Raw genomic sequence first — 16,565 nt, 5'->3', positions numbered from 1 at the left:
CTTCACCGCCAAGGCCACCAGATCCTCCCACCGAGAAGGAATTTCCCGGGAAACGAGGTCATTCTTAATGCGTATAGCCAAGCCGTTGTAAAAGGCCGCGTGGTAACCATCGTTATTCCAGGAGGTCTCTGCCACCAGGGTACGAAATTCAATGGCATACTCGGGAACTGAGCGAGTGCCTTGTTGAAGCTGGAACAGTCGAGCCGAGGCTGCAGTAGTACGACCAGGAGCGTCAAACACCGTCCGGAGTTCTTGGAGAAAGGCCCCGGCGTTGTCGATCAGCGGGTCTCTCTTCTCCCAAAGGGGAGACGCCCATTCCAGAGCCTTCCCCTGCAGACGGGAGATGACAAAACCAACCTTGGCTTGCTCGGAGACGAACTGGCCTGGCTGCAGAGTGAATTGAATTTCACATTGGTTAATAAAACCACGACAAGCTTTTGGGTCTCCGCTGAAAAGAGGTGGAGCGGGAACACGAGGTTCAGACACCTGGAGAGGAGCAGGAATGGCAGGAACAGGCACAGCCGCAGGAGCCGCTGGAGACATGGCAGTCAATTTCTCCAGGATAACATCAATTGCCTGGCCAATTTGAGACTGCTGGGCTTCATAGGATTTCATGCGAGAAGCCAATCCCCGAATGGCCCCTCCGACATCGAGGGGTACTTGGGCCTCCTCCGAGGGGTCCATGGCCCAATTATACTGTAATGCCCGAAGGCGCAGTTGAAGTAAGGACCAAAGAGAAGGCAACAATCCAAGTTCGCGGTACAGAAAAGGGTTTATCAAAGAATGGTCGTAAAACAGGCAGAATGGTCAAGACAGGCAGTACAGATTCAAAGTCGATAACAGGCAAGGTTCAAACACGGATAAGCAAAACAGAATATATCGCACCCAGGAACTATATGAAATAGACCTATAATTGGGCAAGGTCAGGATGGAAATGAGGGTCTTTATAGTCCAGTCTATTGGCGCCAAAATTGACGCGCTGGCGTCAGACGCAGACGCCAGCGTCCCCACGCTGACGCCTTGACGCCGGCGCCCGATTCTGACGCCGGCGTCCGTTCCGTCGTCGGCGACCAATCACAGGGCAAGAAGGAGATGATGCAGGATGATTGCGACCACCCGGAGCCATGTGCAGGGAAGAGGAATCGCCATTTTGGACGCCATCTTGGAGCAGGTCAGTAGACTCCATTACACAAAGGAAGTATAACCCATACATTTAAATATAGCGTTAACCTAAAAGTGGTCCTGATAAAAACCTACAAGTCTGCAGTCCTGTAGTACAATACATCTACAATTGCTGATATTTATTGTAGGCATAGGTCATTGTCCACAACACCTAAAATGTATTCAGAATTTTTTTTCAATGTAATGAATTGTCATTTTCCCATATTATTGGTTTAATAAAAATATTAATAGCTGTATTTATAAATATCTCAATATTACTAGATCAGTTTCTGCCTTGCAAAAGCTGCCATTGTTTCTCAGGCTGGCTGCCCACTGAGTTTCTCTTCACTTCCATCAAACTGTGTTTTCAAAGAGATAAGAAGGAGCAATTCATCTCAACGATAAGCAGAAGAAATGTTGAAAAAAGTATATACATTTTGAACAAATTCACTTCTAGGGCAAGAAAAATGCATCATTGTTGTAAAGCAAAAAGAGATACTTGTTCTTACCATTCCCACGCCACACTTCAGCCAGGTGACACGCCCCCTCACCTGGCTCCTTGCAGAACTCTACCACATCTCGGTATGTTGTTTCAGGTGTGACTGGCACCTCTGTAAGTATTTGCTCGTTGTTGCTAAGAAACACTGTTAAAATAGTCTGTAAAAAGAGAAAAAACAGTAAAATGGTTATCAGTTATACAGTACAGGGGAGATATTAAGGATACGGAAGTATTAAAGCAACTTGCACAGTAATATGAACGGAAATTAAAAATGGAGTCGTCGCATGTTTGAACCATAGATGGCAGCTGTGCCTTATATCTTATCTGACTACACAAAGTAAATATACGCAGTTTACATAAAATGACATATCTTAAAAATACAGCTGACTGCCTTGGCACACCCATATTATCTTTAAAACCAGCAGTTATGTCAACAATAGGTTTTAGACAGAATCCCAGACCACTTTATGCTTTGTTATACATTGATCAGCTTCAACTCCGCTGTGTGTGACCCCACACCGGCTGCTCGGATTCAAATCAATGGAGCAGGGGCACCAAAGATCTGCTTCTCTCAGCCTGCAAAAATATGCAAACTGACAACAGCCGGAGCCTTCAGCTTGTGTGCAAATTACCTTAGAAAGGTTGGTTTACTTTTACTTTTATAGATTCACTTTTTTGGCAAGCTCACCAAAAGGATACATGTTTGCCTGCTTTGGCCCCTGATGTGGGAGGCCAAATGAGGTCAAAACAATTGTGTGCCCCCCCAACTAATCAGAGGACCACATTAAATGGGTTATGCACCTTTCAAACACTTTTTTTAAGTTGAGTTGTTTTCAGCTTTTTCACCATATACAAAGACTTTTTTCTATTGCTTTCCATTCCAAGAGCATCTGAACTGTTACAATTTACTACATTTAGTTTATACAATTAGTTGATATATTTCTCAGCAGACTCTGTGGAATATTAGCAACTAATTTATCAATTCTCACAGCTGTCTCTAATGAAACTGAGGATCCTGCTGAGCAGGGACAAAGATAATAATTGTATCAATTAAATGTATCAATTTAAACAGTTAAAGAGTCGGCGACCCCCCTCCCAGAGCTGCTTTAGAAGGTATATATTACAAAAACGATAAAAAAAATAGAAAATAGAAAGTAATTGAAAAAAATAAGTCTATTTCTGGTGAACAATCTGCAACCAACTGAAAAAAGTGTTTGAAGGTGAACAATACCTTTAAAGGGCATGTAAAGGCAAAAAAATAAAATCCCATTTTTACTTTCTACAATGAAAAAGAAACCTATCTCCAATATACTTTAAATAAAAAATGTATACCCTTTTTATAAGAAACCTGACTGTATGCAGTGAAATTCTCCCTTCATTTACTGCTGAGGATAGGAATTGTCAGACGGTCCCTAACTGCTCTGCAGGGAAACAATCATACTTATGAACAGCAGGGGGAGCCCCCGCCTTACTTCCCAGCCATGCAGAACTCAAGCAGCTTTGTTTATTTCCCTGTAGGCAACTGTGTAGAGATTTGTATTTGATTTTATTTTTGCCTTTACATCCCCTTTACTGTTTCCAACTCCAGCTGCAGGGACAAAGATGATGGAGCCAGATTTAAACAGATAAACTGGGAGTCTATTTGGAGGATTATTTTTCTGCAGCCACTGGTTCTGCAAAAAGTCAGAGAAAGGATATAAAAACTATGAAATCCACATTACATGACAACACAGTGTGTGCAGTCTGCATATTCTGATTATTAATCAGTCTTGCTCTATCGGCTTCTGGCAGATTTTATTTGACTTTTGCTGTTTTAATAATTTATGATGATCCCTAAGCAGCCAGACCACACTGAGCATGTGCACAGTCTTGGTCTTGCAAAGATGTTTAGCAAAGTTACAAGATGGTGACCTCCTGTGGCCAACTTTGAAAGCATAAATCATTTGTTTGGTTAGGCTTGTGGTGCAGTATATTTAATGTTTATGTTTAGTAAACAAAATACAGCATTTATAGCCTTATTCTATTTAGACTTTACGTCCCCTTTAATAGTTCTCACCTGCCAAAGTGCACGAGGAAAAGTAAACTGCTGGTCCATATTAATGGGATAAAATATGCAGTATACGGTGTCTTTCCACACAGTATAAAAAGTAAAATGTGCCTTGCAAAATGATTTCCAGCATTTTTTTTTTTTAATCAAACAAAACATTGCGTTTGTTTTGACACAGTTGAATGTAAATATATACTTAGAAAATCTGGTTCTGTCATGTTATTTGTTTTACTTGTCAACATGTCAGTCTGAATTTATGCTTTTAACAAATGACTGCTATAGGGCATTTCCGTCTGTCAATAAATGGAAGTTCCTATATGAGACAATAATCTATGGATGGCTCGTTGATAATGTAGTCCACCCTTGGGGCCAAGGTGATGTTACACTCGTCCTAAATTCTCACAAAACATATTTTATAAACTTCATCTTCCACTTCTGCTGAAATATATAGACACACACACACACACACAGCATCAGAACTACCATCCAGCAACTACTCTAAAAACGACAAGCACTTTCTATATAAATGTTACCAGTCTTGGGAACAGCAAGCATTTCTGTAGGCATTTCTCTCTCCGTGCCTACCTTTTTCACAACCACTTTCTCATTTTTCCTGTTGCAAGAATTAGATGGAATCCTCTCATATAGCTGGGATTTGCCTTTGGGTTTGTTTATAAGGCTTTGCAGGATAATTGTGAAAAAATTCCTCATGTGTAGGTCACAGGGAAAACCTCATGAAGAATATAATGTACAATCCAAATGAAATAAGAGGAAAGATCTTCAGAAGGAACCTGCTCTAAAGATTTAGTTTCCAGGATGGTGGTGTTTGGAGATCTGTGTGGCCATGAAGACTGATAAGGAGTACAGGGGACATAAACCAGGCCATGAATGTGACAGCTAGATGATATGGTGGATTACGTCTCCCCTAATTAGGAAAACAAGTGCAAGTAGAGAGGGACCGGTTGTGCAATATACAGCCTTGTGGCCACGCTGAGTGCTGCAAATCATCAGAAATGCTCAATGTCTGTTGGCTTCTACAGAATATTGTTTCCACTGTGATGGAACAGAGACTTTGATTTTCTTTATGCACATTTCTTTTTAAAGATTTTGACAACCAGGATAAATGTAAAAATGTTGGTAGTAGCCCTACATGATGAAGTCAACTGGGATAGAACAGATAAAATTCTCCATGGAGAGAACTTTATATTTGCACACTTGTGGCAACTTTCAATTGACCAAGTATGTATATAGAAGTATGTATGTACGTATGGAAGTGCATACACTTTTATCTATATAGCTTTACTTATACATGCAGCATTGTATTAAATACATAAAAAGATCATATGGTGACGAAATTCAACAGTGCAAAGTGTCTACAGACAAAAGAGAAACGAGGTCTCTGCCCTGTAAAGCTTACAATCTAAGTGGGTAGGAAAATAACAGAAACAAATAGAAGGGTAAAAAGTGCTGCAATAGAAGGGGCACTGCCTTTAGTTTTGTTTAGAGAACAGACTTTCTACATAGAAATATCAAAAAATATATATAATATAAATATATGAAAGTCACCAGAAAAGGAACTACAAGAAATGTATTAAGGGCAAGAAGCAGTAGTGGACTGTGTGTTGTTCATAGGGAGTTGTCCCTGGACTGAAATTCTGAATAGGCCTTAACATTTCAGCACACAAAGTCCCAAAAACCTCTACACGGGCCCAATATGTGCCAGTTTTTCAGGTTACAGCATCGTCTCTGGAATTTCTAGATTACCAGTCCAAGCCTTAATAGAGAAGATACATATTAAAAACACAAATGAAGTGATGTGGTGAGGCTGAACTGAACGAAGGGCTTTGAAAAGCATTAAAAAAAGGATTTTGTAATTGCTCTCTGCTTAATGGGTAGCCAAGATAACAATTTCAAGAGGTCTACCTTAGGAGAGAGGAGAAGGAAGATGCTAGCTGCAGAGTTTAAGAAAGACTTTAGAGGGGGAGTGGTTGCAATAGAGTAGAATATATTATTAGTCTATTTTTCAAAAGCCTACTGCCTAAAATTGTGCTTTTCTACCATGCCCTCCTCAATTTGCAAAATTCTTTGGAACCTTGAATGTACCAGGTTCTGCCATCCATCAAGACAGATAAAATTTCCTTTTGTGTGTAATTATTATAATATTGTATTTACATTTGTATATCTACAAACAAACCAACAAATTATTTATTTTATATGTATACGTTTTCCAAATGTAGTCCTGTAGTCAGCCATGAATTGTTGACATCTGTTTATTTTCATGTGTAAAGCTCCCCATAGACGCAACTATTCTTTTTGCCAAACGACCGATTTTAGGGAAGCCCGACCAATCCTTCGAAAATTATCGTGCAGTTAGTGGGATTCGAACGTTCGTACATCTTACGATTTTTCGGCCGACATTTTGGCAGGAAATTGATCGGCCAGGTGAAAAAATCTTTGTCGGTCCCAGTGCAATCTATCTATGTTTGCAGGGCCAAGCAGGCAGCTACCCTTTGTTTTCCTGCCAAATTGGTCTTTTTAGTTGATGGTCGTTCTGAGAAGATCGTGGTCTCACGATCAGGATCTGATCTTTTAAAAATCTCAACATCTATGGCCAGCTTAAGACCAATAACCATTGTATTCTATATAGTTTATCTGTTATCTGCTATGTAAACATTGGCTTTTTTGCTTGAATGGCTGCCCCTATGGCTACACAGCAATGTACAAGTGTAGGGCAACAGTACATTATATTTAAGTACATAGAAAACACTGTCCCTTATACAATTAACTCCTACAACCTGCAAAACTTTAAAATGGTTGTGTTACCTTCCCAGGGAGTCATGTAGGCAACCATATAAAATAAAAAGGCATACAATAACCACACATAATTCGAAAAAGAATATATTTTATTTTTTTTATACTTACAGGTATTTAAAAAACAACTTTCCTTCAGTCCAACCTGGCCTACCACATGGGTTTGCGACAAAGATTCCTTTATCCCCAGCCTCTCCAATTTCTCCGCCCGGTGTTTGGAAGAGAGGTCGGCACCTCTCCAATAGTCATGAAGCCAATAAATCACCAAACACACGATAGCAGGTGAAGCAGGGCAAAACCCCGACGTGTTTAATTCAAGTCTTGTGATAGACTTGAATTAAACACGCAGGGGTTCGCCCCGCTTCATACAAAAATAAGTGATCATGTGAGATTCAAGTGTCTAAACCTAAAATGAACTCACGACCAAGAGCAATTGACACAGCAAAGCACACGTGTACTGCATCTCTAGATTGTCAACTTTCCCTTGGAAATAGAGAGAAAATACAGAAACTGTAAGAAAAAAGCTTACACCACAAAATATTTTGTCCTAAAGTATGTAACAAATTATTTCATGGGTGGGTAGAAGTTTGTATTTCAGGTATATGCAATCTGTGGCACAACAGATGCTGAGCTACAAATATAAGTTCATCCACAAATTCTCTAGCCATGGAGGACTGCTGGAAGTTCAACAACATCTTGAGGATTGCTGGTTTCCATAACCCTGGCCTAGTTTGGTAAGCTCTGCTGTAAATTTTATGTACTGGTGATGTCTCATGTGCCTTTATACAATGTACAACAGTTAAATGCCTAACAATTGAAATAAGTTAGCATTTTACAGAACCAAAAATGAATTTTAAAATGGTCTTCTCTCTACTTCTGCAAATCCCTGCTATTAGCTATGCACTTCGCTTTTGTATCCAATACTAATACCGCAGTAGACAATAATGCGACGAGACAACTTAAGGAAGGAAAAAGGGAGGAGGGGAGGGCAAACATACCAAATGTGCTGCCTTTGTAACCGGGATCCTGAAAACCACAGACACGAGATAATATTCTACGTACAGTGTATTATTCCATGTATTGGAATTAGTAACACATTAAGCACTTTGACAGATACATACCAATGAAGATAATAAAGCCAATGATTACGAAATCTTAGCCACTCTTTAATTTCCATGCACACAGTCGATATCTAGAGTAAGCAGACTGCTGGTTTCATCAATTAGCTAATTCTTATTATGTCACTTCCTTTGTTTCAAGCAGACAGAATATTAAGAATCACTATATTAGTGATAGGGTCAGAACATACTAGATACATTTCCTGACAACACACTGAATACCCTGTGGTTGATCTCTTTGACTTACTTGCAAAAAAAATCCAAATTCCTCCATGAAAGCACCAAGTTAATGAAAATGTCACATGTGCCATAACTATGGCACACCGGGATAATTCAGCCTAGTAAAAGCCTCAAGGCAGAGCCCAAACCCCAATGTCTATCCTCTGAAATAAATTTTTACTGTATTATGTAACTCCATGTAATGCCTTACTCAGTGAGAAAGGAGGCAATGCATTAACAAACTGGGTAGTAATGGTCCAGGGTGTTCCTTGTAGGGATGCACCGAATCCACTATTTGGGACTCGGACGAATCCCCGAATCCTTGTTCAAAGATTCGGTCGAATACTGAACCGAATCCTAATTTGCATATGCAAATTAGTGGCAGGAAAGGAAAAAGGGGAACAAATTCTTCTGTGATGAAAAGTCACGTGATTTTCCTACCCGCCCCTAATTTACATATGCAAATTAGGATTCTGTTCGGCCAGGCACAAGGATTCGTCCGAATCCGAATCCTGCTGAAAAAGGCCGAATCCTGGCTGAATCCCGAACTGAATCTTGGATTCGGGGCATCCCTAGTTCCTTGAGATCAATGTTAATTGGAAGTTGTGAAGAAATTGTGGCGAACAAAGACAATTTTGTATGTATATACAGATAGCTCATCAGTACCCAACAGACATCCTACACACACAAATTAAACATTAGAGGGAACATTGCCTGGCATGCAGTAAATGCAAAGTAAAATATATATTTACTACCTTTTCACAGGGTTATTTGGAAATAAACTCCACACCCCCCATCCCCATTAGCCTCTTCTCCTTCCGCACTCCAGTGGGTTGCGTAGGGCAAGGCAAGATTCTTTTTCCTTTCTGTATGACATAATACGTGCAAAACCAAAGTATTGCACATATTATTCACATCAGTCCCGTCCCCAGTGTCGCTACCTAGGACACAGACACTTACTCTATGGGGCTGATTCACTTAGGGTCGAATATCGAGGGTTAATTAACCCTCGATATTCGACTAGGAACTAAAATCCTTCGACTTCGAATATCGAAGTCGAAGGATTTAGCGCAGATAGTTCGATCGAACGACCGTAGGATAATTCCTTCGATCGAACGATTAAATCCTTCGAATCGAACGATTCGAAGGATTTAAATCCAACGATCGAAGGAATATCCTTCGATCAAAAAAAGTTAGCCAAGCCTATGGGGACCTTCCCCATAGGCTAACATTGACTTCGGTAGCTTTTAGATGCCGAACTAGGGGGTCGAAGTTTTTTTTAAAGAGACAGTACTTCGACTATCGAATGGTCGAACGATTTTTACTTCGAATCCTTCGATTCGAAGTCGTAGTCGAAGTAGCCCATTCGATGGTCGAAGTAGCCCAAAAAAACTTTGAAATTCGAAGTTTTTTTACTTCGAATCCTTCACTCGAAGTTAGTGAATCGGCCCCTAAATGTCATACTGTTGATTACAAAACAACCCTACTGCAACAAAGACCTTGTATATGAAAAACCCAGGCCCCAAGCATTCTGATCAAATGCATGTAAGCATGCACAAAGCAGGTGATTCCTCTGAACAGAACAAATTACAATCAGATGCACTTTAGTTCAGGGATTGGCATTTCAAGGTCACTCTGTACTACTTATAGTCACATTCCTGTAGTACCAGTGTTTGGCTTTATTATGTAACAGGACAACCTCCTCCTCCTTGCTGCACCCACTCCCTCTCAGCTGAGGCCAACAGAAATATCTTATTGGGGAACGGATGTCCCTGGAGAAAAAGAAGGAAGTGCAAAGTGAATGAGTAATAGAATTCCCTATTGTGTCAATACTGTTGGCAAAATGAGTATTATAAAGCAAGCCTACAAACCAATACCTAAAAGTAATAAATGAACAGAGGAAAGGGATAGAAGTCTCAGAAGACTGATCTACACAAAAAGGTAGAAGCCACAAGCATCTGGATTTCTAGTACATAGAAGATTATATAGAGGAGTAAAGCTGGCCATACACTTTCACCAGATCTCCGACAGGGCAGTCATTCAAAGTGAGCATCAGAACGAACAGAAAGTCAAAATACAGGTATGGGACTGGTTATCCAGAATGCTCGGGACCTGGGGTTTTCCGGATAATGGAACTTTCCGTAATTTCATCATCATCTTAATTTATTTTTGGATCTTCATACCTTAAGTATTAGTATAAATAAACCCAATAGGCTGGGTTTGCTTCAAACAAGGATTCATTATATCTTAGTTTGGATGTACAAGCTACTGTTTTATTATTACAGAGAAAAAGGAAATGATTTTTAAAAATTTGGATAATTTGGATAAAATTATGGGAGATGGCCTTGCCGTAATTCAGAACTTTCTGGATAACAGGTTTCCAGAGAACAGATCCCATACCTGTACTAGAAATACGAGGTCAAGAATCTTAAAAGGTTTTTGAAAAGGCATTCCATGTGTTTTGCTGCTTCTGTGTTGCCTTCTAGTCATTTGATGACAATATATTTTGCACCAATTTGCTTGAAATTAATTTGAGATTCCTTTTTGACTTAGTGAAATCTGGGATGTGTGACTACGCTCATGCAATAAACAGCAGGTCATTTATCTAGCAGCAACAATCGTCTAATTTATTAGCTTTTTATTTGCGTATTATTTAATGTTACACAAACAAGTAGGGTTACTTTAAAATCCTAAGGACATGTAATGAAATATATAATGTGAAAAAAACGAAAAAATAAAATTGGGGCAAAATCTGTTACGGTGACAAAGGAAAGGGTATACACTCAACAAGTACCTTCCTATTCTGATATTATTTAAGGCCCAGTATAACAACACACATATATATATATATATATATATATACACATATACATACACACATACACAGAGCCAGGAATTATGCAGAGTTTTATAAGCAGGAGTCAATAATAAGATTATAACAAACAAGGGCCCTACTCACAAGTGCCAACAATCCAAAACATTTGAATTCAATCTCCTCCTAGAACGATTTGATTGAAAAACACAATGAACTCGATTTTAAGGCAAGTGTTTATGGCACCATGTGATCAAATATGATTTTTCAAGCAATGGTACAATAGCAGAATAAAACAGGGCGAAATAACGTTTCTTAGGGCTCTTACACACACGGGCGTTTTTGCCTGCGCTCCCCTGCGTTGCGCTTTCTTCTGTTCAGCCGCAGGTGAGCGCAGGAGTAGACGCAGTCAATTATTTTGAAGGGGGCTGTACTCACACAGACGCATGTATGCTCTGAACGCAGGTGAAATGCAACATGCTGGGCACCAACCTGCGTTTGGCGCTTACATGCGTCTGTACAGGCCAGCTTAAAGGAAAACTATACCCCCCCAAACAATGTAGGTCTCTATAAAAAGATATTGCATAAAACAACTCAAATGTAAAACCCTGCTTCATGTAAATAAACCATTTTCATAATAATACACTTTTCTAGTAGTATGTGCCATTGGGTAATCATAAATAGAAAATTGCCATTTTAAAAAATAAGGGCCGCCCCCTGGGATCATAGGATTCACTGTACTCACAAACATACCAAGAAACCATACATGTTAGGTCACATGAGACAATTAACAGACAGAGTTGTGTCTTTTTCTTCCACACTTCTTCCTGTTACAGTTAGAGTTGAAGTATTTCTGGTCAGGTGATCTCTGAGACAGCACAGAGACCATCATGAAATGGTGGCTCAAGGCAAGAGATGTAAAAGGACAATATTTACTTTAATATATATTCCAGTTTGGTAAGATTCTTTAATATGCCACTTAATATGATATGAACTATCTGTTGCTTAAGTGTTCATTTTGGGGGTATAGTTTTCCTTTAAGCCGCCCCGAGGTGGCTCCTGTTATTTTGCATTACTAGTGCACTAGAAGAGCCGCAATTCCAGTTCAAACCCCAGGAATTTGGCTCTTAAAAAGATTAAAAGTTACTAGGAGTGGCTTTTTGCCTCATGGCTGGTGCAACCTTAACTAAACACTGTAAAAATCATTTACAAACGCTGTTAAATTATGTCCATTTGTCTAAATCATATGATGGTCAGTGCTTATACTTCCTTAGAGTCATAAACATCACCGATATATATATATATATATATTTTTTTTCCAGTATAATATGCCAGTCAAAAAATTATACCTATGTGATGAAGAAAATAAAGGACCTGCAGCTTGCACAGAAAAGAAACAGTTCTAAGGAGATATTATACTAATAACAATACATTTGTAGCCTTACAGAGCATTTGTTTTTTTAAAAGGGAGACAGCGACGTTCATTTGAGATCTGCAAAGTCAGAAGAAAAAGGCGAATAACCATAAAACTTTTGCATAGTTACCATAGAAATGTTAAAATCCAGAACATATGCAAATCAGTTAGTTACACGGTCTTGCTCCCTAGATCCGAAAACACAAGAAAAACTTGCAGAGCAGCAAATAGCAGAATAAACCATCAAAACTGACAGGAGTTGTTACAAACACAAAGCAACTGGATTAGCTGTCAAGTGACTGCACATTCCCAGCCCTCCAACTATTGTTACCTGGTTGTATTACACAGAGGCTTCGGGCTATATTAAAAAAAAAGCCAGTTTGGGCCTAAAATAAAGCTTTTATGTAAGCTCTTAAATATATATTTATAAGCTATTTGTTTGGGGCAATGGAAAACAGGAAATTGTTTATACATACCGTAATTTCTGTTTCCTGGTCACTTCCATGGCAGCATTCACCCATGGGTTAATTCCCCCCTGCAGGCCAGCGGACAGGACCTCCCCCTACAATTTAAAAGTTCCACCTGTTCCTCCCTTCCCTCGTCTTCGTAATAAAGCTGTCCCCTATACCGGGTGGGAACTCCCCGGTGAATGCTGCCATGGAAGTGACCAGGAAACAGAAATTACGGTATGTATAAACAATTTCCTGTTTTCCCATAGTCACCCATGGTCAGCATTCACCCATGGGAAATCCCCAAGCTTAAACAGAGGGCGGGACACATATATATATTTAACAGAACTTTTAATTAGTAGAATGCACTACAGACTGTAAAACTTTCCTCCCAAATTTAGCTTCTTGGGAGGACAAAACATCCAGTTTGTAATGTCTAACAAATGTATTTAAAGATGACCATCTTGCCGACTTGCAGATGCTTTCTGGCGACTCTCTGGCTTGTGCCGCCCAGGAACTCGCCAACGCCCTGGTAGAGTGAGCCTTCAACCCTTTTGGGACACTCCTTCCTGCCACATTATATGCCTTAGCAATGGCCGCTACAATCCAGGAGCTAATTGTTCTCTTTGTAGGAGCTTGACCCTTCCTGTAACCATTCGGAATTATGAACAAATGTTCTGATTTTCTCCATTCCTTTGTTCTCTCCAGGTATATTTTTATGGCTCTTACTAAATCCAACGTATGCCAATTTCTTTCCTCTGTAGATGTAGGAACAGGAAAAAATGCAGGCAAGATGACCTCCAGATCCATATGGAATCTAGATATTACCTTCGGCAGGAATCCAAATGCAGGCCTCAACACAACTCTGTCTTCAAATATAATTGTGTTTGGCTCAGAAGCCGCCAGAGCTGCTATTTCTCCAACTCTGCAGGCTGATGTTACGGCCACCAGGAGAATCACTTTCAATGTCATATTCCACGCTGATGTTTCTTCCAAAGGCTCAAACGGAGCCTCAGTCAAGACCTTCAGGACTAAAGGCAGATCCCACGGTGGAAGACAATTTCTTTTCATAGGTCTAACTCTCACAAGGGCGTTAAAGAATCTTCTTACCAGCGATTCTTCTGCCCAATTCTTACCAGTCATTGCTGAAATTGCCGACACTTGTCCTCTCAATGTACTGCACTGCAATTTCATTTCATATCCTGAAAACAAAAATTCTACCACCACTGCCGGTGATGGTGACAACGGATTCTCCTCTTTCTTTGAAACAAAATCCGCAAACCTTTCCCACACTCTGTAGTATTGCTGGGAAGTGCTTTTCTTTCTTGACTTCAATAATAGGTTTATAACTTCATCTTTCAGAAGCAACTCTTTCAATGTTTCCCTCTCAATCGCCAAGCCATCAGACAGAGATGACTGCTTCCCTGAAACTGAATGGAGTTCTGTGACAGCCAGCCTGGGAAGCTCTGAATCCGCATCGGCTCTTCTATGGCCAGTCTCTGAAGCAGGGGAAACCATGGCCTCCTGGGCCAGAAAGGGATGATTGCAATGGCTTCTGCCTTGTCTTTCTTTATCTTCTTCAACACTCTCCATACCAAAGGACATGGAGGAAACACATAAATTAGGCCCTCCGACCAACTCTGTCTTAAGCCGTCCACTGCCTCTGCCTCCTTGCAGGGGAACCTTGAAAAAAATCGCTGACACTTCGTGTTCTGTCGGGACGCCATTACATCTATGGATGGATGACCCCATCTCTTCACCAACTTCTCGAAGATGTTCTGGTGTAGACTCCACTCTCCTTGGTCTAACACTGCTCGACTGAGGAAATCTGCTTTCCAATTCTCTTTGCCTGGAAGATGTATTGCAGTTAATCCTCCTAGCCAATTTTCTGCCCACTGGAACAGTGGTTCTACTTCTTTCAGCAGAGCCCCGCTTCTGGTGCCCCCTTGCTTCACTATATAGGCAACCGCCGTTGTATTGTCCGTCATTATTTTTACCTGCTTGTCCTTCAACAAGTGAGAAAAATGCATGAGAGCTTCTCGGATTGCTCTGAGCTCCAAAATATTTGATGGCACATTTTCTCCTATCCATGTGCCCTGTACCACTCTCTCTTCCATGTGGGCTCCCCATCCCACACTTGAGGCATCGGTGGTTAATACCACCCAGTCTGGTTCTTCTAGAGGAACTCCTCTCGCCAGATTCTCGTACTTGCACCACCATATTAGGGTCTTCTTGACCTCCTGTGGTACCGCCAGTCTCCTTTGTAAATGCAGATGGGGCTGGTTTACCTTCCTTAGAAGAAAGAACTGCAAGGGCCTTAAATGCCACTTCGCCCATTTCACAATCTGTATAGTTGCTGACATAACTCCCAACACCTTCAGGCAATCGTGCACAGTCACTGTTTTCCTTTTCCTGAAGTCTTTTATCAGATCGATTACTTTCCTTTGTCTGTCTAGTGGCAGACTGACCAGATCTCGATCTGTTTGAAATAAAGCCCCTAGATACTGTAGGGTCTGAGTGGGAACAAAGTTGCTTTTTTCCTGGTTTATTACCCAACCATGGATCTGCAAAAATTCCTTTACTCTGGAAGTTTGCACTTCGGCCTCTGCCCTCGAGTTTGCCACTACCAGAATGTCGTCGAGATAATGGTACACCGCCACACCTTCCTTCCTTAACTCGGCGATGAGTGTGACCACTACTTTTGTGAATACTCTTGGTGACTGGGCTAGGCCAAATGGCAGACATCTGAACTGCACATGTGTGTCTTCTATTGCAAATCTCAGATATTTTCTGTGCACCTGAGCTATGGGCACGTGAAAATAAGCATCTTTTAGATCTATGCTCGTCAGCCAGTCCCCAATTGAGACTACTTGCATTATGGATGTTAAGGATTCCATCTTGAACTTCCTTGTTTGCAGGAACTTGTTTAGATTCCTCATATCCAGCACCGGCCTCATTGCACCTGATGCCTTCTTTATTAGAAATAGTTTTGAATAAAACCCCGTGTGTCTTTCTTGAGGCATCACTGTTTCTATTGCTCCTGACATGAATAACTGACTCAAATAATCTTGAGCTACTTTTCTGTTTGAATCTGTTCCTTTGATCTTCGACTCTATGAAGAAGTCTTTTTTTGGGTACTGTCTTGAATTCCAGGAGGAATCCTGATTCGATTACCCCTTGTACCCAAACATCTTGAATCGTTGTGGCCCAGACCTGCGAGAAATTGGCCAACCTGCCACCCACCATGGCCTGGACCTTGCCACCTTCATTGTTGGTTGGAAGTTGATGGGGTAGAAGAGAAAAACCCCGATCTCTTAGCTGCCCCTCTGTAACTTGGACGTCCTGATCGCCAAGACGTCTGCCTGGAATACTCTCTGCCCGGCTTATACTGTCTGGAAGTCTTGAAGGACTTGTCTTTAGCTTTGCCATAATTTGAGTCAAAACGTGCCTTCTTGGGCTGATTTTCCTGCGGAAGGAACACACTCTTGCCTCCCGACACCTTCTTTATAATCGCATCAAGTTTCTCCCCAAACAGCATTTCTCCCTCAAAAGGCAACTGGCATAAATTAGCTTTTGAAGCTGTATCCGCTGCCCAGGATTTTAGCCACAGAGCTCTTCTGGCTGCTACTGATAATGCCATAGATCTTGCCGAGAAATGCACCATGTCCAGTGATGCTTCCGATATAAATTCTGTTGCCATTCTGCAATCGGACAACATCTCCAACAACTTTGGCCTCTTGACATTAGCTGATATTGCTTCTCCAAGATCCGCCAACCATACCTTTAATGCCCTTGACACCGATGTCAGCGCCACCGCCGGTTTACAGGCTGCTCCGGCAGCCCCAAAGGCTTTTCTTAGATTAAACTCCATCTTCTTCTCCATCGGCTCTCTAAAGACCGCTGCATCATCAACTGGAAGTGTAGTCTTCTTTGCAAGCCTCACCACAGCTGCATCCACCTTAGGCGGAGACTCCCAAGTCTTAGAATCTTGTTCATCAAAGGGGTACTTCTTATTGAATTTCCCTGCGGTTTGAG

At 40.9% G+C, this 16,565-nt stretch overlaps 1 protein-coding gene across 8 annotated transcripts in view; it reads right to left on the bottom strand.

The window, feature by feature from the left end:
- The window catches only part of MGC83480 (protein), an 82,427-nt gene that overhangs the window by 55,819 nt on the left and 10,043 nt on the right, over positions 1-16,565 (bottom strand). For 2 of the 8 annotated variants that reach the window (XM_041574243.1, XM_041574249.1), the window contains exons 1-2: positions 4,293-4,666; positions 1,671-1,818 (exon numbers count right to left, since the gene is read on the bottom strand). In XM_041574243.1, coding sequence (XP_041430177.1) covers positions 1,671-1,818; positions 4,293-4,418 — 274 coding nt within the window. In that variant the 5' untranslated portion in view covers positions 4,419-4,666. 8 annotated transcript variants of the gene reach the window in all.

This window comes from Xenopus laevis, chromosome 8S (assembly GCF_017654675.1).
Source record: "Xenopus laevis strain J_2021 chromosome 8S, Xenopus_laevis_v10.1, whole genome shotgun sequence".
NCBI lineage: Eukaryota > Metazoa > Chordata > Amphibia > Anura > Pipidae > Xenopus > Xenopus laevis.
This window is presented reverse-complemented; position numbering and strand designations above follow the sequence as displayed.